The sequence below is a fragment of the Lynx rufus genome, unplaced genomic scaffold (genome assembly GCF_022079265.1).
Source record: "Lynx rufus isolate CCGP_SWC_20201006 ecotype Redwood Valley unplaced genomic scaffold, mLynRuf1.p SCAF_2, whole genome shotgun sequence".
Taxonomy (NCBI): Eukaryota; Metazoa; Chordata; class Mammalia; order Carnivora; family Felidae; genus Lynx; species Lynx rufus.
In genome coordinates this window covers 164,541,218-164,568,181 of record NW_025814834.1, presented here as the reverse complement: position 1 = coordinate 164,568,181, position 26,964 = coordinate 164,541,218, and the positions used below count along the sequence as shown (strand labels likewise).

Genomic DNA, 26,964 nt, shown 5'->3' with positions numbered 1-26,964 from the left:
TAAATGAGACATCACAACTGAAATAGGTCTCTCCCCTGGAGGGCCTGGCACTTGGTAGAAATCAAACCCTTAAACTAAGAGGGTGGAATTTCAAAATTCAGTGAGCAGATTAGAGACATGTTGATAGGAAGGGAGCTATTGCTTGAACCCCCTCAAATTATATGGAAAACCCCTTATTTTGTTTAATGTTTAGTCCTATTTGCTTATCCATCTATAGAATGACATAAATATATTCTGAAAAATGGGGCTATACTTGAAACATATATTTCTCAATGTCTGCAGTGTTCCCCAGATATAAATTCAGTACCTCTGTGTTGCTGTATTAATTTTCTGATCTTGTGTGGGGTAGCCTAGAAAATGCATTCATTAACTGTTACTATAGCTCTAAGATCATTTATATCGGAAATATTACAGAGTTATCATATTTGGAGACTTTTCAACCTTCCTCGGTTAGGTACAGAGATGAGCTAAAGGAATTCTCTTTGGGAGCTGCATTAAACTGCAAACCAAGAATAATTCAAGTATTGAAATATTCCATCTCAAAACGAATTATCATCAATATGTTATTATCCACACCAGAGAGAGAGAGAGAGAGAGAGAGAGAGAGAAGGCAAGGGAGGGAATAAAGAATACGGACAGGGCAACTACTCCATTACCCCTAAAAGATTTTATGACCCTAAATTATCAGTTTAAGGCCTATAAACTTTGAGCTTTAGACATCTGGGACAACTTTCCTACCTGCTGCCAGTGCAGGAACTTTATTAGGTATGGGCACTGAGTGCTCGATATCTCAATAATACTCCAGACCCTACTTCCATGGATTCCAGTCTGTCTCTGCCCCGTTATCTTTGTGCTCAGGCACATCTCTTCCACAGAGCTTCTTTAATTTGAAAATTTCTTTGGTTTCTCTGCCAAGTTTTAGAGACAGCCTCTCTTAAAATTTTCCTTTCTTGGCTCCACTGGCCATTGCTAACAGATCCTATGTTTGAGGCTTAATTTCCCTGAACCCTTCTCACCAGGAGAGGAGACAGGCAAAAATTATTTTCCTTTGCATAAAAACCTATTACAACATGTTCGCTACTTAAGATAATAAAAATTAATGTCAGTAATTTAAGATTTCTTTTCAGTCTCTAAATGCTTGTGAGCCACGAGAATTTCATTGAAAATACAGAGTAAGAGCAATTTATAAACAAACATTTTCAGTAGATAAAATTGACAAAACTGTTCATGTTCCCGTGGAAATACTGAGCTCTTTTTATTTATAAAATTCCTAAATGACAATCCTGGCAATCCTTAGTTAGGTGCTGTGGTAAATGACTCTGAATGTCGAAGGAATCTAAATTAACATTTTCATGCATTACCATGTAAGCACTGGAATTCGAGTTGCAGCTACTTTTGTGTAGGTAGTGCCCTACCCGGGAACATTCAAGGCTGAAATCCACACTCTTTCCCCATACTCTGTTTTCAAGCCTTAACCTCTCTCAATTAAGAGAAAGGAGCACTGTTTGTATTTTCTCTGTCACACTGAGACTATCTTTTTGCAGGTTGCCCAGAGAGGGCACCTTTCAGTGCTTCTGACCTCCCCCGACCTCCATTTTGGTAATTGACAGAAAGTCACTATTTGTGCTAACTGAGGTCCTGACTCAGTGTATTATTTGTTTTTTGGTTTGAGTTTCTATTTAAGTTACCAAAAATATCTAGTTTTTTTTTCAAATTTTTAAACAAATTTGTAATAAATTATTTAAAGGATATAGCTATTTGTGAATGAAGATCAAAGAATCTATACTTCTATTTTATTTTATTTTTTTTTTTTTTTTTTTTTTTTTTTTTTTTTACGTTTATTTATTTTTGGGACAGAGAGAGACAGAGCATGAACGGGGGAGGGGCAGAGAGAGAGGGAGACACAGAATCGGAAACAGGCTCCAGGCCCCGAGCCATCAGCCCAGAGCCCGACGCGGGGCTCGAACTCACGGACCGCGAGATCGTGACCTGGCTGAAGTCGGACGCTTAACCGACTGCGCCACCCAGGCGCCCCTATACTTCTATTTTAAAAGTGAATATTTATGTAGATGAAAAGACTTTCCCAGATTTTGCTGTGCGTTGAATATTTCTAATTTGTTCATATTTATTACATGGCAGGTCAAGTATTAAACATTTTTCATGAATTACAAGCCACATATAGGCTCCATACTATGAACAGTAAATTACATATTCTATGGTAATTTTATGACATCTGTTAAGATATTAACAGAATGTTAATAAATACAACAAAATTATTTTATTATTTTTTAAATGTTTTATTTCTTTTTGAGAGAGAGAGAGCATCAGCAGGGGAGGGGAACAGAGTGGTGGGGCCCAGGATCCAAAGCGGGCTCTGTGCTGACAGCAGCAAGCTCAATGCGGGTCTCAAACTCACAAACCATGAGATCATGACCTGAGCTGAAGTCGGATGCTCAGCTGACTGAGCCACCCAGGTGCCCCAAAATTATTTTAATATTTAATATTCTTTAATGTTTTTATTCATTGATATTTATTTTAATTTCCTAAAAAAATTAATAGTACTTATAACCAGAACACTTAACCTATATAAATCAGCTATTAAATTATAAAATTATTAATATTTTCTATCTATTCATTTATTTATTTATTCATTCATTCATTTATCCATTTATCATTTATTTACTGCCTCTCCAAAAAGCATTTAAAGCAACTTTCTATGACATTATTAATGGTTCCATGTGCTTCTTTGGATGTGTTCTGTTGTAATTGAGCTTAGCTATTGTCTTGAAATTTTATGTTATTAGAGAGAAATCTAATATTGTAAAATGTCAGTTCAAAATGCCATTTTTATTATCCAGATTAATGGTAGAATAAGAATTTCAACAAGAGAATAAAGACTAGGATTTATTAAGAATCTACTGTGTACCTGGTACCATTAGGTACCTTAAATATGTTTTTTCACACTACCCTCATAAATCCACAAAGGAAGTATTTATCTCATTGTACAAGTGAGGAAACTGAGGCTCACGTGTCACACAAAGGAACTTACCTCAATTCTGTTTCACTACTGTAACCCTGGCACTTAACATGGTAGTAGGCAAAATTTGAATCTGACTCTGCTTGGCACCCTGGTCCCTGCTGTTTTTACTGTACAATGAAGCCTTCTCAAATATTTATAAAACCTGGCATTTTCAGAGAACATAACTCAAAATAGTTGATAAAGTTTGTTCATATACATTATGATCTCACATCATCTTCACAATAATCCAGAAAAATAGATATTATGGAATGGAGAAGAGAATACACAAGTCGAATATATTAACTAATCCAAAACCTATCATGACCCAAATCATTCCCTCTGTGCTACAGACACAGGGCTCTCTTAGCAGAATTTAGTAAATGTTTAATGTTACCTTAAGTAACCTTACCTTACCTTTACCTTAAAGTAACCGCTTAAAGTTACCTCGTGCTCACCCATTTCCTGGGCACTCAGTATCACCAGGAAATATGCTTGATGGCAGGGAAAGGCCAAAGATTGTGAATCCCCCAAAATCACAAGTTAATCATTCCTGCTACTGCAGCCCCAGAGACAAGTGGGACTGGGGAAGAAATCACTGGCCTCTTCTAATTCCACCTCTGCAGGTGTGTGGCTGGGGTATAGCATGATCTCTTCCACATTGAAGAAACTGATACTTTTTTGTCTTGTTCCTTTCTTTTCAACTTCTACCACCATATTATACCGTAGCACCCACTACTTAGTGCCTTATTGAAACAGACACTAATATAAATTACAATTTCAGAGGAAGGGAAGTTGAAATGATGGAAATATATGTATTAAATAATCTTTTCATAGAATTTTGCCTGGAAGAAGATGGCCTTGCTATCTGTTTTATTACTTGATACTCATCCTACTATCTTTTGAATTAGAGAAATTTAGATAGAAATGTTTGCACCTATTTAAAATTATTTTTTAAATTTCTAATGTCCTTTCTTACTGGATCTATGCACATGATTCAGGATCAAATAGTACCAACATTTGATATGCATTTATTCACCCTACTCTCATGGGTTACTTAATCCCATTTTTTTCTGCTGAAAGCAAAGCAAGATTTATGTAGCACCTTGGGGCTATAGTTTCTATTGCCTATAGTTTCTATTGATTCTGCTGGATTTATTATTGGCTATCTATCACTCAAGGAAGATTCACTTATCTTTCTAATTATGAAAAAAGCCTCCAGCCTGTAAATCCACATAAATCCTCATGGACAATGACTAACATTACCAACATAATAATGTTAGTACTCATACATACGCTTCCTACCATAATAATGAAATGCTGGTTTAAAAATCATCTGAACATTACATTACCACCTTCAGATTGAACCCCTTGAAATCAAAATCATTTATATTGTAACTTGGCGTATATTTGTCTTTGTAATACCTATTTTTTAAATATATGTGGAAAATAAATTATATTCCAATTTTCACTGGAAATACTTTTGGGAAAATTGTTTTAAAACATTTTTGAATCTATGGTAATGCCTTTGTGAACTATAGGCTAATTACTAAGCAAAATAGATCCTTGAGATCTTAAGGCACACATCCTGAGATATTTGCAAAGTGCCAAATGCTAATACCACTCTCATATAATTTCTCCAGCTAAATGCAGTAAGTATAATTTGTCAAGCATTCAGTGTATCCATTAATTAGCTAACCCAAGTAAAACTACTGGGTCAGCTAAGCTCATTTATTCATATACGTGAATCCTGCATATACACACATACTCACATAGGCACATATAAACACATGCAGGCACACATTTATATACATGCACATATATATCACACATTTTCATGCATATTTATGTCTCAGCCAAATTAGAAATTACTTCTTCCAGTACACACTTGTGCTCATTCATGGTAGTCAAAAACATAAATGTTAAATCTATAAATGTCCATGGTCATTTTTGGGACAGAGTCCCATCAGCAAAACTCCTAGCATTGGAGTATTTCTTAACAAATATAATTTCTGACTTTTCACTAAATCATAATGACCATTTTGTCTATATTTTGAAATATTAAAGATCTACAGAATTTAGAAGCTGAGAAAATGGTGCAATATGGTGATTTTCAATGTCTTCTATATTTAATTGGTTACATATGCTGAGGAAAATAAGATTCATTCCTACTTTTTTAAAGTATCTAAAGAAAACATCTAGAGTGTAGTATTAGAAATAATTGAATGAGTAACTGAATCTCAATTTGGTTATTTTCTCTAAAATAACAAATTTCAACAATGATAGCTTCATTACTTTTTTAAATGTTTTTCAGTTGCTCCTTTTAACCTTTGTTAGAATTTTCACAACTCGGCAACTGCATTTATATACAATTCAGTAGCAGTTTGTGAAAAGTATAATTTTTTATTAAATAGCTGTACACCTTAGGAACAGAATGTGAACCCACTGTATAATTCTTTTTTAGATTACCCATCCCCGCCCCCCCCCAACATTGATAAGCTGTTTTCATGGTCTTTCTACTTCTCCAAACTTAAACTCCCCTTCCTCCCAGGATGTCTCACTTAAGAAAAACAAAAAAGGCCAGAGCATTCTTGAAATGAATAAAGGAAATTGCTTTCAGGAAATTCCTTTAATTTCCGTGTCTAGTGAAAGTATTTTTTTCACGTGTCTGCATGTTTATGTTTTCTTTGACCCCTGTAATGTAGAATTGATGTGGTTGCTAATTCTAATTTTAAAAAGAGAGAGAGATTCCTAAATGAATGAAGAACCTACACCATTATGATATTAGGATGTCGACTAAAGGGTTTTCACCTTTTTTTAACACCAAGAAAAATTCTGCAATTCTCAGTTGCTCTCTGTGACAAAGAGTCCTGTCTGGGAAGCTGAAGCATGACTCGTAGAGGAAATAGAGAAGGAGATGGACATGATATAGAGGGGGGAAAAAAAGGGATATCTGTGTTATATATTCTGGCCACTTCTTAAAAGTGTATTTTGCAAACACCTAGCCAGATGAACACATTTTTTATCCCATTTCACTGGCAAAGAAATCAAGCCAGAAAGACATGGATATTAATTTAAACCAAAAACAAACAAAAAAACACCAGCTAGGAGTGCTTACCCTGAACACTTATATTTTAACTGCTTAATTTTAATAACTTGATTTGTTGTATTTTAATATATAGAAAAACTGTGGGGGGGCATATGCAAACGTGTTAATCTGAAAAAGGAAAAGACTACAATGGAAATATTATAAAGGAAATATTAGGAAATAAAGGAAAATTAATGCTTGAAAACAGACAGACAGGGATTTAGTAGCAATCTGTTTTTTTTTCAAGTAATATGTACTTTAAATGTGTTACCTACATGCGAATTTTCAAACAACCACAAGTGAATGCATTCCTAGCTAACCCAGAAGCTTCAGTTCAGGATGGTTTTTCTCTTTGTTCATAGTTTCTGATAGACTCCTGAAAAAGGAATTCACATGGCCAAAGTACAATAAGAAAATTGAGTTACCTCCTTACTTTTCATTATATCCATTATACCTTAGGAAAACTCCATCTGGTATCATAACCCTGTTTTAAAATAGTTCCAAGCAATCCTTTTTAAAACACGCATGCAATCAGCATGCAGATTGGATGGTTATATAATTGTTTTTTTAAAAACCAACAAGGACCACTCTGTATAACCAGATGAGAGCTGCCAAGCCGCCCATCTGTGCAACATTGTGAAGAGAATGGCCCAGTTCTCCCACCCTGGGGTTGGACACTTCCTCACACAGAATAGAGCTGCACATGCACCCTCTAACTAGGCTTGATTTATCCATAGGGATACTTCAAAACATATACAGAAAACGTTGTACGAAACAGCATAATTTCTCATCCACAGAATTCCCCAGCAAATCAAGGAGTAGCTGCATATGTGGTAGGTTAGAGAAGGAGAAAAGTCATTGAGAAAAGTTAATCTCATTCCACAGGAAAAATATACCACTACTATATCCCTCTATGGGAGCCCATCTTTCTGATGGTTGTAATTACCTGCTCAGGTCAAACTATGGAACTCTCTCCCATATCAAATACTAATAATAATAAATACAGGGGTATTATTATTTGTTAAAAATAATAAGCAGTATATCAGCTAAAAATATATGAGGTGTTTAAACTTAAAGCACAAATGATCTATATAAATAAATTTAGAAACACAACAGTCAGATTTATTTTATGCTGTGATTCTAATAGCACAACGTTTTTGATGTTGCTTTCATATTTCCCTAAAAGCTATCTGTAGATAATGTCATAGTACTGTAAGTCTTACACTTTGCTATTATTAACACTATTTTGGATTAGTGCAACGCATGTTCTCCCAGAATCAGTACAGCCTTATAAAATTTGTTTTAGGTTTGGAATATTGAAAATTATATACTATGTATTATATGGTTTCAGTTTATAGTCTAAACGGTAAGATTATAGTAAAGAAATGAATTAAGCAATTTTTAAATGTTGTGGTTTTTAACAATTGGTTAATGTTATTCGGATTATTTTTTGTTCAGGTATTGTAAATAATCTAAACTTTTCTTTAAAATTCAGTAAATAACTCTAAAGTGGTTATTTTCATTGAATTTCTCATTGCTTCCAAAAACCTGTCAATTCAGAATTCTCATTAAGTAAATAGTGAATAATAATACTTCCAGTTCAGAATATTTGTTTTTCTGCGATTAAACACAATTAATCTTACAGTCACTAGGGACTCTTTTCAGAAAACTATGATAAACTTCTATTACATCACTAAAGAATGCCATACCATTTTTGCAATAGACCCCGTCCCAGCAAAGCAACATTTTAGACAATGGACAAGAAGATGTATCTCCTAGTGGCCAATGGAATCCTTATCCTCTTGGGAGGCGGGATGTACCTCCGGACACCATTACGAAAAAGGTAACCAGTTTCAAATTAATGACACAAACCATGAACCTTGTGCATCCATTGTAATATGTAATCCATATTTTATGTCATAACCTCATTTCTAATTTTGTAATAAATTTAGACTAAATATTTTCCCACTATAAGGAGTTTAGTTAACCATAAGTGCATGAAAAGAATGAAAAATGAACATATAGAGTTGGTAACAAATTTTTATAAACAATATCCTGCCACCTCTATGGATACTATCACCTCTTACTAGTGTCTGATACCCACCTTTGAAGTGCAAGTACAGGATTGTGTGTAATATACACTTCTGACCCTCTTGAGTTTAGCAGTATGGTGTAGCCAATTTGTGTAAAATGAAATTCAACTAAAAAGATTGATTTACCATTTGTAAAGTCATACCAGTCCATTCATCTAATCATTCACTCGGTAAATACTTACTGAGCAACTGTGCTCAGCTATGTGTTGAGCAGTTTTTAGATTCTGGGGAACAAAAGTAAGATATGGTGTCTTAACTTGAAGATCTTTTAGTCTAGTGAGGTAGCCTAAGTGATTAGTAAGTAATTATAATGCTACATGTTAAATTACCATAAAGGGAATAAGAAGAAAGCCACAACCCAGGAAAAGATAATTACAACATATACGAGAGACAAGGGATTGCTATTCCAGAATATATTTTTTAAAACTCATATAGTCAATAAGAAAAGACATACAACACAATACAAAAGAATGGTAAAATACAAGGAGAATTAGGAGAGTAAATAAACATTTTAAAAAGCAGAATATGTTTGTCAATCAGAAATACAAAAAAAAAAAAACAGATGCTACTTTATACCTACTAGTCCACAAAAATTAAGTCTGAAAAATGTAAACTGTTTGCTAGTATAAGAGCAATGGAAACCTTTTCATAGTTCCTGTAGGAATAAAAACAGCCATTTTGGAATCAAATTATCTTATAAAGATGACCATGAGTGTACCTTATATTCTAAAAATTGTCCTCCTAAGATGTTATTCAAGACACTTTTAATGTTTACAATGGTAGGAAACTGGAAAAACCTACCACCAGAAAACTATGTAAATAAATTCTGTTATTCACACAAAAGGATATTTTAAAGCAATGAAAATTGCTTTAATTAATCAGTAATTATGATAATATGTATAAACCTTAGAAACATAATTTTGGTAAAAAACAAGTTTCAGAAGATGGAACACATCAAACCTATCAAATTTATAATTCTCAAAAATAAGCAAAACTAAAATATATTGTTTAGGCATAAGTACATGAGTCAGAAAACTATTTTTAAAAGGGAATGGTTAGCAAAATTTATGATTAGAGGTATCTCTAAAGAGGAAACTGGGGTAAGATCATGGAGAAAATTTGTATTATTCTTGCTACTGTTTTATTTCTTAGGTTGAATTTTGTAATTATGCTTCATAGCTTACATATATACTACATAATCACATACTTTCTTTGTAATTTAGGTGATGATTTTCCTCTTGATGACTACTTCAGTGCTTTTTAAAATATATATATATATATATATATATATTAAATATCAAATTATTTTACCTCAAATAGCTGTTAATACCCTGATTACAGGTGTTACACATGTTATTAATCTGCCTGTTGGGCAATATTTAACACAGCAGATAAACATAATGTGTGATTAGTGCTTTGAAGTTGGGATACAGGGTTATGAGATTTTCTGGAAAGGGCACCTGTTTAGTAAAGAAACTAAAGTTGAGAGGAGTAGTGTAAAATAAGGCTGGAAGGTAAACAGAAGGTTGATCGTGCTGTACTTTATTCTGAAGGAAATGAGAAGGGGAGTTTTGAAATGTTTTAAACATGAGAAAGCAAAGATTAAATTTTCATTTAAAGAACATTCTGATAGCTTTTCAGAGAATGAATTATAGAGAAGAAAGACTGAAGGCAACTGGACCAGTTAAAAAGCTTCTACTGTAATACAGGGGAGAGTAAGTGGAAGCAATGGGTGGTGGAGCGAAATGCATAGATTCAATATCTAGATATTAAGTAAATATCTAGCTGATTATCAAGATCTAGAGTAAGCCTCAGGTTTAGTCTTCAGTTATATTATTTTAAATACTTAGGGTTTTTCTCCCTCTCCATTCTTCTATACATATTGTTGGCTTTATCCCAAAATTGGTTCCTCTCATTACTTAAGTTGTGTGCCGTGACAATTAGAGATACAAGCTTCCTCTTCCAAATCCATCAAGGGAAAGAGCCAAGTTTCCAAAAGCAGTCTGTTACAAGCAAAACTTTTCAATCCTAAATCCCTACCTCTTCTTAGCAAAACTTTTCAAAACTTCAAGTAAAACTTTTCAACCCTAAATACCAATGTCTTCTTAGATCTCATTGACCCAAAATAGTGAAGGACTTCCCACCCCTAGCAAGATGAATGGAATTATATGATTAGCTTTGACTAATCAGTTGGAGTAGAATAGATAGGGCTCTCAACTCCAGTGACCAATAAAAAACTAGATGGAAAAAAATGTTTTAAGGAAGTAGTGGTCAACAGTGTCATGTGTTGCCAAAAAAAAAAAAATTCGAGCAAAATAAGTATGACTAAAGGCTCTCTGGATTTAGAAACAGATCATTGGTGGTCTTGGCAAAAGCAGTTTAATACCTACTTGATGGAGTGTAATTCATTGGAACCTACATTAAGGAGTAGGTTAGAAAGAATTATGGTAGAATATAAAAAGGGATATAAAGAAGACAGAAGAAATTTTTAAAGTGGCAGACACCTGATCATATCTGAAGGCTGATGAGAAGTTACCGGTGAAGAGAAAGTTGAAAATCTCAGCGAAGAAAGGAGGGGATCTACTTCTTTTTGAGGAAAGATAAGAGGATGAATGTGATGACAGGAAGTTGAGGGAATACCTATCAGAGCCAAGGGGAGGTTGCCTACCCAAGGGGGGAACCATATCCACTTACATAGTTGCAAAAGCTACTATAATTTTCCCATGAAAGAAAAAGCTTTATTCACTTATTATTCTAAATGTAATTAAGAGGTGTTTACATTAACCATCCATATATGTACTTTACCTGAAATCTATTTTCAAGCTCCATAATCATATCATCAGTAAAAATCATGATAATCATTTGCTTGCTTCTCTACTTTTTTTTTATATATATATATGAAATTTATTGACAAATTGGTTTCCATACAACACCCAGTGCTCATCCCAAAAGGTGCCCTCCTCACTACCCATCACCCACCCTCCCCTCCCTCCCACCCCCCATCAACCCTCAGTTTGTTCTCAGTTTTTAACAGTCTCTTATGCTTTGGCTCTCTCCCACTCTAACCTCTTTTTTTTTTTTTTCCCTTCCCCTCCCCCATGGGTTCCTGTTAAGTTTCTCAGGATCCACATAAGAGTGAAACCATATGGTATCTGTCTTTCTCTGTATGGCTTATTTCACTTAGCATTACACTCTCCAGTTCCATCCACGTTGCTACAAAAGGCCATATTTCATTTTTTCTCATTGCCACATAGTATTCCATTGTGTATATATACCACAATTTCTTTATCCATTCGTACCCCAATGTTCATAGCTTCTCTACTTTTTTTAAGAACCCCATGCAATCCTGTATTGATTAAACATTAGTAAAGTAGTTGGTCTTATTTAAGACTAAAATAATTATTTCATCTATGTGAAAACTTCATAACCTTTGATACTTCTTTTCAAATGTGAAATAATGTAGTATGTCTTTCATGTGTAAACTCATTTGTATCTTCTTCCTACTATCATGATATGCATTTTCAGATTACCTGAAATTTGCCTAAAATCTGGGATTTTAGAACGTATAGATGTGTCTACCTATTATCTCACAGAGTAGAGAGATCAAAAGATGCTCTAAATATCCAAATTTAGTTTATTATATTCTAAATGAATATATTAAGTTAATATTCAGTGAGAATCAATTTAAGGAAATGAAAATGGTAATGGGATTATTAACCTGGGCTTCAGGATTCACTGAAATAAATATGAAAAAAATACTACTATTTATTGTGTTTATATTTCATTATACAGTGAATGTTTTTAAAAATCAATATTACTTTTGCAGTTGAAGTGAGTAGTCAGGGTAGACAGAGTGAGAATGGAAAATTAAGAATTGGACTACAAATGGAATGGGGAATCAAAGGAGAATAAATGATGAAGTCGTAGCCAGCTCCATTTCAGTGTATTTCTTGAAATCTCTGTATTAGAGTTTTTAAACAATCTTATTATTATTCTTAGAGTTACTCCTATGTTACTACTGTGATACTTCAACTGTGTGGTATTTAGTGCTGTGATACTACCATGATCAGAAACCCTGTGGTGCTTCAGAGATTCAGGGGGAGACACAGTTTCAGAAAGGCTTTGATTGAACTGTGGCTCTCCGTTCTGGCTATCATAGCTCTTTGGTTGAACTAATATTGGTAGTACTCAAGGATATGCCTGTGAGTACTACAAACACTATAGGAGAACAAATTTGGGTACCCTCCAACACATCAAATATTTCAGACACATAAAATAGACAAAAAGTGCTCATTGATCAGAAAGGATTTTGTTCTTTATCTACTATTTCTGTCCTGAGTACCGAGAGTGGCTAATCCATGGCAAAATTTGAGGGTGTTAAATCCCGACTTGTTTTTTTGCTTTCTTTTTTTCTGAGTGGCAAGAGGTGGAATTTAACTGACTTTTTTTTTCTTTTAATGGTGTAATAGTAGGTGGTAGTTTTCAGTTCTCTCTTGCTATGTCAGTGTCCAAAATCTCAAATTCTAAATATCCGTCAATGCAGAGTCTGGGGGTCATTGCTGGAAGAACATGTCACAGCTATGTAAACCTCCCCCTGAATTCCAAACATTACTACACAAGCACTTTAAGAATTGCTATTAAAAACTTTTGAATGCCTGAAAACAACAGTGGTTTCAGGAATATTTGTACGTTAGACTGCTGTCACATCTCTGCTTTCACAGCTGTCACCTGTTGGATTATGCTAAAGTCACTCTGGTAAGAACTATTATGTACCATATATTAAATATTACTCTGTGTCAGGTATTGTGCTAAATGTCATAATGTATTTCTTCATCTAATCCCCATGACAACCATATCAGGTAAGTACTATTATTTTCATTATTTTTTTATTATTTTTATCCGCTGTCCGGAAAACAAACAGTTTCTTCCGAGAGATGTGGGGTTTAAGTTGGATTACTCACCAAGATTTCACAGGTGACTACATATTTTAGATTACATTCCTATACTTAAGAGAAAATAGTAGGAAGTTCATAGTGAAATTTTGTTTTTCCTTTCTTATGTGAAAATTTTTTCATTTTAAAGCCAGATATTATACTCTGATTTGGTAGATTCCTTCCATAGGAATGACAAGGCTGTTTTTCCCTACTTCTGAAATGACAAACTCTTTTAAAAATATTGAGAGTCTTAAAAAAATTTTGAGAGTCTTAAGGTTGCATATCCTTGAGGAGGTTTAAAATTGAAGGATAAAGCCCGTAAGGATATGTTGCAATGTTGGAGCAGAAAAGCATTGTGGCAAAAAGGCTAAAGTGGCATATTAAAACAAATGAAACTTAAAACATTCCCTTTCTGGAAAGGGTAACCAAGAAACTTTAAAATCCTAGTGATATTAAATCTGAAAATCTTTTAATATGTAAAGACTAGACATTCAAAGGTCTCTTTCAGCATTAGCAACTCTTCCCTCCCCAAGTGTCTGTTTTTCTAGGTTAAGTGCATAATGAGTTGGCAGCTAGAATAATAAAGATAGGTACCAAGGGTCAACATCAAGATGGACACAGTTGAGAAGAAAAGTATAAAAATGCAGCTATTTTAGTCTTGGCTCATAAACTTGTCCCTGATGCTGAATTTGCCCAGGATTTTCTCACATCTACAAAGCCAGCTCAGCCATTAAGGGCTTCGTGATTGCCAGATGCTTGTCATCTGTGAGGCATGCCCATGAACTCATTAGGAGAAACTTAAAGAAATTTAAGAAAAATTATGTGGGTTTTTTTTTTATCATTTTCATTGTCTTTTTATCCTTTCTTTCCCAGGAACCAAATTAGAATTTTTGCTTTTTCAAATCATATGAAGTATTAAAAGTTTTTTTAATTAAGTTCCTGGGAAGGAATATTCATTCCTTATTTTAATTTTGGCATTTCTCATGTATCTTAGTATAATGCATTTTACCATTTCTTTCTATACATACTTAGAAAGATAAGATCTAAAATACCTTCTGAAAATCTTATGTTGCCTTGCTGCTGACCATATGGTCAAGATATCATTTTTATTTTAAAACAAGTGAATCAAATTTTTACTAGAATTGGTTTTCCACTTGGTAATAAAAGTCCATCTATTGTAGAACTTTCCAAAAAAGTGAGATCATTTTTAAATAAAAAGTAGATATTTAAAAGTGTGACAGATGAAAATTAACCTGTATATTTAGTTGTTTAAATAAAAAGCATTTTACTATTCTGCCATAGATATCTTATCTAAAATATATAATCATTAGAGATGGCTCAGTTGGTTGAGCATCAACTCTTGATTTCAACTCAGGTCATGAACCATGGCCATGAGATAGAGCCCCACATCAGGCTCCATGCTGAATGTGGGGCCTGCTTAAGATTCTCTGTTAAAGAAGCATATATTTGTTAGGCAGGGGAAGTTGAGATTCTGTCTCTCCCCGCTGCCCCTCTCCCTCACTATCACTCCTCTCTCTAACATTAAAAAAAAAAAAGTATTTAAAATACGTGATTATTAAGTTATAGCCATTGAAAAGTAACTTTTTCCAAACCCTTTTCCATTAAGAGCAAATACTGCTATACGCACTGTATATATGTGGAACTGAAATAAAAGTAACAATAATTCACGACTTTTGTAATTTAGCTGAGACACAGCAATAGTGCTGTTGGAATCCCTTATATCAAAGGCAGGGAGGTGGGTAAATATAGCTTGCTTATATGGAAATAGTGGAAAGTCTACAACAGGTAAGAAAGAGAGATGAATATTTAAATACTGGAAAAAGTAAGGATGGCAAAAGTAGAGTAGATCTTGAGGCTATAAGAGAGCAAGTCAATATGTGGAAGAAGCAGATAGGAAAATCAACCCAGTAAACCTTGCATATAGGAGGTAAGATACAGGGAAGTAGGTATGTTTCTCATTTCCATCAACTACATCAGAGCCAAGTTCCAGCTTAAAATAAAAGTGAAATAAAAAAAATATTCTGAAACTTAGTAATTGTCAATTCTGTAGCTAACCTCTCCTTTTGTACAGAAAGAAATATGTCAGGTATAGTAGGTTTTGCCTGAGGCTTTGTATTTTTCCCTCCCAAAGCAATGCACATTATTAACAGTAAAGAACCACAAGGAATAAATGCCTCGACTTTGTCAGTCCATAAGCAAATGAGAACAACTTTCCCTATCACTGTGAGTAATGCCAAGCACAATCCTGGCTCCTGCTTTTCTGCTTCTCTTTTCCGGGCCTCATTTTTCTCCTCTGATAGAGGCACATTTTGCACTGGCCAGAGTAAATATTTCTTTAATTTTTCTGGTAGACTGGGCCATCCCTGAAAATCAAAAACAGGTTGGAATCCTTTATATAGTCATTTTAAGCTCCAAACATTTTTTCTAAACATTAGGAAAAGATTTTTCTGAGTCACTTGGTAGACTGAGATTCTCCTTGTTTCCCTCATCCTCTTCCTGTCACTCTCACTCACGGTGGTGTCACTTAGGACTCTGTATTGAGCTCTATCGAGACCACATTGATATCCACGGTGACAGCATATTCCACTGAGGCTGCTAGGCTTCAAGAAGAAAGACCAGCCAAACTTATTCACAGTCAGGGAGCTCTGCCCAAAAATGAAGAAATGAGTCAGTGAAAGGGCAAATTGATGACGTCATACAATTATGGATTTTTAAATTAAAAAAAAAAAAAACTCTTGGCACAATCTGTTGCCCCCAGAGAGACATTTCCTACACTAATATATGCAATTTTTCTCTTGACCAAAAGCCACTTTTTTCAGGGAACTAAAGTTTAAAAAGGACAGGGGAACAGTGGGAAGATAGCAAATGCATGAACCTTAATCCCTAGCAGGATTTTGAAGACAACTTTCTGGATCTACAATAATGCAACTATACTTTTCTTTGATATCCTGGAAAGTAGGGTTTTGGTATCCAGAAATAATCTGAAAATGATTATTTGTGTGCATAGTAAGTACCCACTCCTTAATTTTGCCCTTAGATTGAAAAAGGAGGGTTTTTTTTAATGTTCGTTTAATTTTGAGAGAGAGAGCTAGAGTGACTGGGAGAGGGGCAGAGGGTGGGTGACAGAGGATCTGAAGCAGGCCGTGCACTGTGAGCGGAGAGCCCCACGTGGAGCTTGAACCCACAAACCATGAGATCAGGACCTTAGCTGAAATCAAGAGTCAGAGACTTAACCGACTGAGCCACCCCAGCACCCAAAAAAAGGAGTGTTAAGCAACACATGAGTTGCCTGGGAAGCAAGCATACCCACCGTCATACAAATCTCCTTCCAGGTTAGGAGGGGTCAAGAGTAGGAGAGGGAAGTAGGTGAAAACTCTATCTTATATGATTTATGGTTAAGTATCAATTATTGCTAATATTGTTAGGCATCCACCAAATATCCATTGGAGATTCTTTGAAATTTCTGATGCTTATGTTTAGTGACTACATTAAGACATGCACTAATGTCCCCTGCCTAACAAATATATGCTTTTATATCTACTAGCGTAGCCTCAGCATGGTCTTTATGGCATAAATATCAGTTATCGTTCTAGAACAGGATAAAAATGCACTGCTAGGTGTTAAAATACATACAATAATCCAAAGAATAATTGTAGGAATTGTAAGCTAAGGGCTCAAATCTAGTCTTGAGAATTTCAAGTTGCACTCCTTTTATGTTACCAGTATCAGAACCATTATTCAGATGAATTAAATGTATGCTTTTAAAACACAGCTTCCTGATTGATTGCCATGTTATCTATTCCAGTAAATCAGTGCAGCCATGTCTTTCACTATACTAGAGAAATAAGAATGAATGCATCCAATTAGATTCAATGCCCCCCATAATTGCGAATTATTGAAATAAGAGAGAGAAGCCTGAGTAAATAGTAAGACTTGCTTGTTAAATAAGAATTAATTGCCAAAGCAAGAGTACATGGCCTGTAGGAAGTCAAAACTTTCATGGAAAGGGGCCCCTTCAGGGGCAGTTCCACGTCCTCGGTAATAGTAGCTGAATCAGGAAGAAGCGTTTGAAGAAATCAATGAAGTAATTTCCTCTATTTAATGATCCATTGCAAAGAATTATTTTGTTAATCTGACCAGCTAGAATGATATATTTTTAATCGATTGATGTACTATTATTAATGTGGATAGGAGTTTGTAGAAATGTGAGTGAAAAAAATCTCTAACTTGAAGCAAAAGTGGCAGTTGAGTAAAACCCTGTTTAGTTTCATGCTTGCTATTTTTATTTTTTTTACTTAATACAACATTAATTCTTTAATTTCCAGAGTACATCCCTTTATCTCCTAATATAAGTACAACAATACAGCTGTGTCCAGTAGTGAAAGCCATCGCTGTTATAAAATCAGGAGATTGCTCTCATCTGGACTGACTCTAAATTATTTCCTCAGTGAGAGTGCAAACCCAAAGAACGTCTATCAAATGACTGATAAGTCAGAGGTTAAAAAAAAAAAACAAAAAAACCTTGCCACAGATTAAAACAATAAAGTGGCAGATTAAAACTACGTATTCCATCAATTCTTGTTGTTCCTTAAAACAAATGACTATTCTGCCTAGGAAAATTGAAATAACTCAATAACATTTATACTATCTTCATTTTGGAAGACATATAAAAGCAAAAGGAAAATGAAAAATTAATCCAGTGAAATAAAAATGTCCATGACCGAGTATGTAATTTGAAGATCTAAACAACATGGCAACTGGCAGATGATCAAGGATTGTTGCCGAATAGAAGATATCACAAGAGTAAGATCCCATGTCTTGCCACTTGATTTTTATCTGACTTTATCTGGCTATCTAAAGGCTCTAATAAATCTTAAGGGTGAAAGGAATAATTGTCAAATTTTTGTTGTTACTGTTAACATCTTTTTATTTTATTTCAGGAATGTAGTAAGTTAGCATCATCACAAAACAAATTGTAGGTTGAAGAGTATAGACTTAGCTCTAATTTCATCATTTTCGCTACGGTGGATCCTTTATTGTTTTTTTCATTTGGTTAATAATTTCCAGTTCCATAGCTGTGTTTTATAAGTTGACATTTAATCATAAGAGAATATGCTTATGAGATTCAATAAGCCGGAAAAGACTGTCTGCACATATCAGCCAGCTGTCATCCTAAGGCGTATGCACTGAAGGGAAAGGGCCTATTGCCTCACCCTTTTAACTGTCATTTGGGGCATTGAAGTATATCACCAGTTTTTAACTCTTAAAAAATTGAAGTCAACAAGTATTTTGAATAACCCCCTCTAAAAATATTGCACTATGCCAGCAGAATGCAATGTCACCCAGTCCCCAGGACAGGAGAAAGAACATCTTCCTGCCCCCTCTCTTTTAAGCTTCAGAGCTCCCTTCCAAGTATCTGTGCTTAATTGTCCTCTAATGCCCAAATGGGAGAACATAGATTTTTGTCATCAAAACTGCCCCAGCTGAATATTTAAAATACAGAGAGAGAGAGAGAGAGAGAGAGAGAGAGAGAAGAAGAAGAAGAAGAAGAAGAAGAAGAAGAAATAATGCTTACTAGTTTGGTTAGCATAATTATAAAACAATTTCTACAATACAGAGTAGGACTGTACTAAGTTGTTTAACATAGACACTCTCGTATCATCTTCACAACAATCTTATGGGACAGGGAGCCAGAGGCATGGAATTGAGGAACACAGGATTGGAGCCTAGTAATGTCTGCTTCTACAACCTGGTCTAACTACTATGTTATACTACTAAGGTATTGTATCCCTCCCACCCCACTCAACCAAAAACTTTCAGAAAACATTATAGCATAGACCTGTTGTAATAGTAAATAACCCTCAATATCAGCAATATATTTGATACGTAGTTAGCTAGAACTTTTTGCCACAACTTGGTATTGTTTCTTCTCTTCCATGTTCAGAAGAGAGAAAGAAACCCTGGCACCAGTCATGTACTTAAAAATAATTTTTGAGTCCTCTTCAACTTGTTCTTCCCAATCCTACACAAATCGAATTTAGATCTTAAATGCACTTTTTTCCCCTAAACCTTCATTTTCTTTCATCCGAAACATTTGCAAGTTCTTTACTTACTTTTGTGAATCCAGAAGGAACAGATGTAGGAGCTCTGGGCATGACTGAAACCTACCTACAGATTCTTCTATAGTATTGAATTTAGTTCATTTTGTTAATTCTGTTTCTCAATAATTTAGCTCATCAAACTTCCTGATTATATCACCTAAGATTCCAACCACCACCCCCTATTTAACACTCTCTCCATTTTCCACAAAATAACATAAATCCTGTTACCAAAACCACTGGTAAACGTGATGAAACTGCACTGAATATTGAATTAATCCCTGCAAAATGACAATTATACTAAAACATAAAAACTAAATAATGCACTAAAGCTGCAGGGAAAAAAATCTCAATTTCTTATTAGTTCTTACGATCGTGTTCTTTTTTTTTCTTTTAAGCAGGAGTGCAAGAGAAATTATGAGCTTGAACTTTATCTTTGATTGGCCCTTGCGCATATTAAGCTTTGCTGTTGAATTTCCAAAATGGGGGAAAGAGCACAGTGATGCATACCTTATAGAGTGGTTCTAAAAATTAACACCATGATGTAAAATATTTATCACAATGTCTGTCATATAAGTGTTTAATTATTGGTAGCTGTTATAATATTATTTTGGATAAAAATCTGTTAATTAGGGACAAGCTAAATTTTCATTTAGCGGTGTTCCTAACAGCAGGCTGTTAATGAGACCAAGGTCATGAGTTAGTGTCTCTTTTGAATTACTTATACATTAACACTGGCTGTACTCTTCATCTGGACAGTTTTATGAAATCATATAAATAATGGGGATGGAAGTGTCTATGGGAAAAAAAATGAAGGTGAATCACTGCAACTTAAAATATTAGCTGTATTAGTGAAGAGTGAGTAGCATCATCTCCACTTATGACAGAATTGTGTTTTTTACATTTTTTTAATGTTTATTTATTTTTGAGAGAGAGACAGACAGGCAGAGCGTGAGTGGGGGAGGGGCAGAGAGCAAGGGAGACAGAATCTGAAGCAGGCTCCAGGCTCTGAACTGTCAGCACAGAGCCTGATGTGCGGCTCCAACCCACGAACCACGAGATCATGACCTGAGCCAAAGTCGGACTCTTAAATGACTGAGCCACGCAGTAGCCCCAGAATTGTGTTTTTTAAATTTGTATATGCGGTATCCCTCCATAAAGAAGCCATTTTTCAATATCTGAAGCAAAACATAATTTACTGCTTGCTAACAAATAACTTGTAAGGTACAATCTCTGAGTAAAACCACAATCTGAGGAAGCATGGAGTTCAAGAATTGATGGATTTTCAGAAGTTGGAATATTTAGGGGTTAATTGACCTTGAACTGGGGAAGCATGGTTGTTTGAGTGAGACTCTTGCTGATTGGCTAACTTTCGGGAGCAGTTTATAAAGCAAGTTGACATTGATTAATTGCGACAGGTTTAAAAACAGTTCTTTTGGGTGATTATCTATTGCTATGTCCAAAGAACAATCAGATCTTTAAGCAGCAGAGAACTTTTTATTCTCATTGCAATTATTGAGTACTTACTATGTACCAAGAAATTTGCTCAATTCAATACATTGTCTTCTTTATTCCTCACAATATTCTATGAAGCACTTATTATATCTACAGTTTTCATATGATAAGCAGAGGGCTTGGGTAGCTTGTATACGATTGCACAACTAAACGCAAGAAATAAAACCCAGAGTCATCTACCTTCAAAGACTGTGTTATCTGTACTGCCTCTTATTTTTTAAATTAACTCCTGGCATTTCTACAACCCTCCATTTCTATAATTTTGTTGTTTGAAGAATTTCATACAAATGGAATCCTATAGTATGTCATCTTTTGGGCTTAGCTTTTTTACTCAGCATAATTCTCTGAAGATTCATTCATATCGTTGTGTGTGTGTGTGTGTGTTAATAGTTTCTTACTTTTTATTGCTGTTTTGTATATTATGGTAAGGACACATCTGTTTGTTTGACCAGTCACCCACTGAAAGAAACTTGGATTGTTTCTAGTTTGGGGCTGTTATGAAGAAAGTTGTTCTAAACATTCATGGACAGGTTTGTGTATGAATGTTAGTCTTAAGTCTCTAGGATAAATGCCCAGGAATATTACTGCTGCATCATATGGTACTCCTTGCATGTTTAGTTTTTTAAGAAACTGTTAAATGTTTCCAGAACGGCTCTTACCATTTTACATTTCAAGCAGCAGCAGCCTCTGAGTTTCTCCTCATCTTTGTCAGCATTTGTTGTCACTATGGTTTACTTAGTCAGTCTGATACATGTGTAGTGATATCTCACTGTGGTTTTAATTTGAATTTCTCCAATAGCTAATGATTTTGAACATCTTTTCATGTGCTTATTTGCTGCCATCTGTATAATCTTTGGTGAAATGTTTCTTCACATCTTTCAACATTATTCCAAATGGATTATTTAGTTTCTTACTTTTGCATTTTGAGGGTTCTTTGTTCTTGATCCCATTCTTGATTTGCTAATCTTTTCTCGAATTCTGTAGTTTGATTTTCATTCTCAACGTTTTACATTTAAGTCTGTGATCTATTTTGAGCTAATTTATATACATACAAAGTATGAGACGTAGGTCAGGTCTCATTTATTTTGCCTATGGATGTCTAATGGTGCCAGCACCGTTTGTTGAAAAGGCTATCTTTCTTCCATTGAATTGCTTTTGCACCTTTGACAAAAAGTCATTTGGGCAGATTTGTGTGAATCTATTTGTGGGTTCTCTGAACTGTTCCATTTATCTGTCTGTCCCTCTGCCAATATCACACAGTCCTGATTACTGTAATTATAATAATCTTGAAATCAGATAGGCTTATTCTTCCTGTTTTCTTCTTCTTTTTCAAAATCATTATAGTTATTCTATTTTTGCTGCCTTTCAATATAAATTTTAGAATAATCTTATATATATCCATTAAAAAATCATGCTGGGATTTTTATAGGAATTTGTTAAACCTGTGTATCAATTTGGAGGGAATTACGTCCTTACTATGTTAAGTCTTCCAATCTATAAATATGTCTTCATTTATTTAAATCTTTGATATCTTTCATCAGCTTTGTGTAGTTTTCAGCGTATAAGTCCTGTGCAAGCTTTGTTTGATTTACACCTAAATATTTCACTTTTTTGTGTGTGTGATTGTATATGCTGTTGCTTGAAATTTCGATGTGCACATGTTTGTTGCTAACGTACATAAATACATTTGATGTTGTATCCTGCAAACTTGCTCGACTCACTTGTTAGTTCTAGGAATATATTTTTGTTGATTCTTTTGATTTTCAATGTAGACAGTCATGTCATATGCAAATAAGGACAGTTAATTTCTTCCTCTTCAATCTGTATGCCTTTTATTTCCTTTTCTTGCCTTAGTCTATTGACTGGAACTTCCAGTACTGTGTTTAAAAAGAGTGGTGAGTGTGGACATCTGTGCCTGTACTTCATCTTAGGGAGGAAGTATTCAGTTTGCAACATTAAGTATAATGTTAGCTTTAAGTTTTTTGGAAATGTTCGTTATCAAGTTGGGTAAGTTCCCCTCCATTCCTATATATCTCAGAATTTTTGTTATGAATGGGAGCTGAATTTTGTCAAATGTCCTAGGCTTCCATTGATAGGATCACATGATTTTACTTCTGTAGTCCATTAATATGGTGCATTGCATTGGTTGATTTTGAAATATTGAGCAAGCTTTGAATCACTGGAATAAACCCTACTTGGTCATGGTACATAATTCTTTTATATATATATATATTGCTGAATTCTATTTGTCAATATTTTGTTAAGGATTTTTGCATTCATCTATGAAGGAGGTTTGTAGTTTTCTTTTACTTCCTCTTTTTTTTGGTACTGTCTTTGTCTGGTTTTGTTATTGGGACAATACTAGTTTTATAGAATATATTGGGAATGTTACTTCCTCTTCTGGAAAAGAGTGTGTGGAATTGACGTTAATTCTTATTTAAATGTTTGTTAGAATTCTCCAATGTAACCATCTGGACCTGGAGATTTCTTTCCTGGAAGATTTTAAATTATAGATTCCAATCTTGATAGTTACAGGGCTATTGAAATTATCTATTTCATATTGGATGAAATATGGTAGTTTGGGTTTTTCAAGAAAGTGGCCCATGTCATATGAATTGTCAAATTTATGTGTAGAGTTATTTTTAGTATTACCTTATTAGCCTTATGATGTTTATAGGACTGAAATGATATTCCCTTCTTCATTCCTAATTTTGGTAATTTATGTCTTCTTTCTTTTTTCTTTTTAAGTCTTACTAGAAATGTGTCAATTTTTTTATCTTTTCAAAGAACCAGCTCTTTGTTTCATCTATTTTATCTGTTAGTCACTTTCCATTTCACTGATTTCTGCTTTTTTTCTTCTCTTTTTATAATAATAAAAACTATAATATAATAATAACTATATAACTATATTATTATATAACTTAATAATAAAAACCAACTTGCTTTGGGTTTATTTAGCCCTTCTTTCCCTAGGCTCTTGATGTAGGATCTTAATTATTGATTTGAGGCTTCTTCTTTTCTAGTACCTACATTTAGGGTCATAAACTTCTCTCTTAGCACTGTTTTAGCTGTGTTCCACAAATTTTTATGTGCTGCATTTTCATTTATGTTCAGTTCAATATATTATTTTATTTCTTTTGAGACCTCTGTAACCCACACATTATTTCAAACTGCGTTGTGTAGTTTACAAGTGTTTAGATAGTTTTATCTTTTTGTCATAAATTTTTAGTTTGATTCTACTGTGGTTGGAGAATACATTCTGTGTTATTTTATTTCGTTTAAATTTGCTGAGATTTGTTTTCTGGTTCAGGATATATTCTATCTTAGTAATTTTTCTATGAAAACTTGAAAATACTGTGTATTCGAATGATGTCAAGTGGAATGTTCAATAAATGACAATTAGATCTGGTTAGTTGATGGTATTGTTGAGTTCTTCTGTATTCTTGGTCATTTTCAGTGTAGTTCTATCAATTGTTGAGAGAAGAGTGTTGAAATCTCCAACTCTAATTATGTATTTATTTCTCTTTAAGTTCTATCAATTCTGGTCACGTATTTGCAGCTTTGTTATTGGAGCTATCTATGCATTTAAGATTGCTATGTCCCCTCAGTGGACTGACTCTTTTTTCATAACATAAGATCCCTCTCTATATTGAGTGTATTTGCTCTGCTCTGAAATCTACCTTATCTAGTATTGATACAGCACCTTCTCTTTTCCTTTAACTAATATCTGCATGATATATGTTTTTAATGCTTTTACTTTTTATCCTCCTATATTGTTATATTTGCAGTAATGTCTGCATGTAGTTTTTATAGTCTGCATATAGTTGAGTAATGTTCCTTAATCCCTTCTGCCAAGATCTGTCTTTTAATTTGTGCATTTAGTCTCTTTGAATTTAAGAACTGACACATTAAGGTTTAAAGATTTAATGTAATTTTTTGTTTGTTGTTTTCTCTCTCTCTTTGCTTCTCTGTTTTGTCTTTTTTTTTTTGCCTGCTTCCTGTATGTTATTTGGACATTTTTTAGAATTTCTATTTTATTTATCTACAGTGTTTTAGTAAACCTCTTTGTGTAGCTTTTTAAATGGTTGCTCTGGCTATTATATTCTATATACATAAATTACGAGAGTCTGCTAGTGTCATCACCTAACAGTTCAAATGAAGTGCAGAAACTTTACCTGTCTTTCTGTCACTTCACCCTCCTCTGCTTATAGCTGTCTCAAACATTTCCTCTACACACATATAGAACCACCTCAGATAATGACATAGTTTTACTTCAGTCATCAAACATTACTTTGAAAATTCAAGAAGATAAAGAAGGCTCATTATATGTATCCATATATTTGTTTGCTATGTTCTTTCTTTCTTTCTAATGTTCCAAGGTTTCCTCCTTTATTATTTCCTTTTTTATTTAGAGAACTTTCTTTAGCCATTATTTTAGGATAGGCCTGGTGGTGACAAATTTTCTTCATTTGTCTTCAGCTGAGAATGTCTCAATTTCTCTTTCATTCCTGAGGAACATTTTCACTGGTATAAAATGTTAGGTTGACAGTTCTATTCCTTCAGCGATTGAAAAATATTGTGCCACTTCTTTCCTTTCTCTTTGGTTTTTGATGAGACATCCACTGACATTTGATTTGTTTTTAGTCTCTGGTGAGATGTCACTTTTCTCAGGCTGCCTTAGGACATTTTTCTTTGTCTTAAGTTTTCAGAAGTTTAATTATAAGGTGTCAATGCATGGTTTTCTTTGAGTTTAATCTGTGTGATATTCTGCTTCTCAGATCTGTAGGTTTTTGTCTTTTGACAAATATCAGAATTTTTCAGCAGTTATTTCCTCATTTAATTTTCAGCCCCATTCTCTTCCTCCTTTCCTTTCAATAATATGATTGTTAGGTCCCTAACACTCTGGTCATTTGTTCCAGTGTGTTTTCTTTATTCAGATTGGATCATTTCTATTGCCCTGGCTTCTACTTTACTGTTTCTTTTCTTTGTTTTCTATATTCTGCTTTTAAGCCCATCCATTGAGCTTTTCAGTCATTGTATTTTCCATCTCTAAAAATTCCATTTGTTTCTTCTTAATATCTTCTATTTATTTGCTGAAATTTTATATTTTTTCACTGGGTTTTTTTTTTCATTTTGTTTAAGCATATGCATAATTGGTCATTGATACATGTTTTTAATTAGCTACCTTAAAATTTTTGTCAGATAATGCTAATATCTCCGTTCTCTCAGTGTTGGCATTTAGTGATTATCTTTTTCCATTTAGTTTGACATTTTGCTGGTTCTTGGTATGATTTAAACCTAGAAATTTTGTAGAATGTTATAAAACTCTGGGTTGTACTTAAACCTTATGTTTTAGCTATCTTTCCTTGAAACCACTCCAACTGGAGAAGAATGGGGCACTGCCTCATTCAGGCCAGGTAGGGAGAAGTCCAATTTTCCCATTCAGTCTCCGTTGACACTTGAGGCAAAGTCTTCTTGTTATTGCTAGATGAGGATGGAATTTCCAGCTCCACAGAGGGTCTCCACTAATACCTCAGTGGGAGTAGCCTCATTGAATGACAGAGAAGGTCCTGACTCTCACAAAAATAAAACCCAAGAGATTCAGTGCCATGTTGTTGCTTGGTCTCCAGATCCGTAATTGATCTGCATTATTCTGTCTTCTTTCCAGAGTTCCCTTATATTTGTTTATATAATTATATATATATATATATATTGTTTATATATTTGTTTTATATTATATGTCCAAGTTTCTTTATTATGTCCAAGGTTTTAATTGTTCTTAAAGGGAACAGGGAAAAATCAGTCTACTTCATCTAACTGGAAGCAGAAGTCCAATTGTCTATATTTTTTAAACTTAACCTGCTTACTAAAAAAAGTCACTACAGAACATATGGTATAAATGGAAAGTGATTAGGACTGTTTTGTGGTTTTTGTCGTTTTACAAAATTATTGTAACTGACTCATTTAAATGAGCGTCACTGGTTCCTTGAAATTAGTTACTGAATTATCCTTTTTAGATGATTCTGTGTTGTTGACACTGCTCCCAAACATTTTTGAACTCTGTTGGACTTAATGTGAGAGAATGAATTGTGTCCATTTGAATATTCTCAGCGGCATAAACTGTCATCTTTCGAGGCTGTTCGATTTTTGGAAGCAATCCTAAGTGGTTCAAGAGCCAAGGTGGCTAGTAAAACAGATG

The 26,964-nt window shown here is 34.2% G+C and overlaps 1 protein-coding gene across 2 annotated transcripts in view; it reads left to right on the top strand.

The window, feature by feature from the left end:
• LRRC7 (leucine rich repeat containing 7) overlaps positions 1-26,964 on the top strand; it is a 448,351-nt gene that overhangs the window by 365,199 nt on the left and 56,188 nt on the right. For both annotated transcript variants that reach the window (XM_047084407.1, XM_047084406.1), the window contains one exon: positions 7,828-7,947. In XM_047084407.1, coding sequence (XP_046940363.1) covers positions 7,828-7,947 — 120 coding nt within the window. The remainder of the gene's footprint in view (positions 1-7,827; positions 7,948-26,964) is intronic.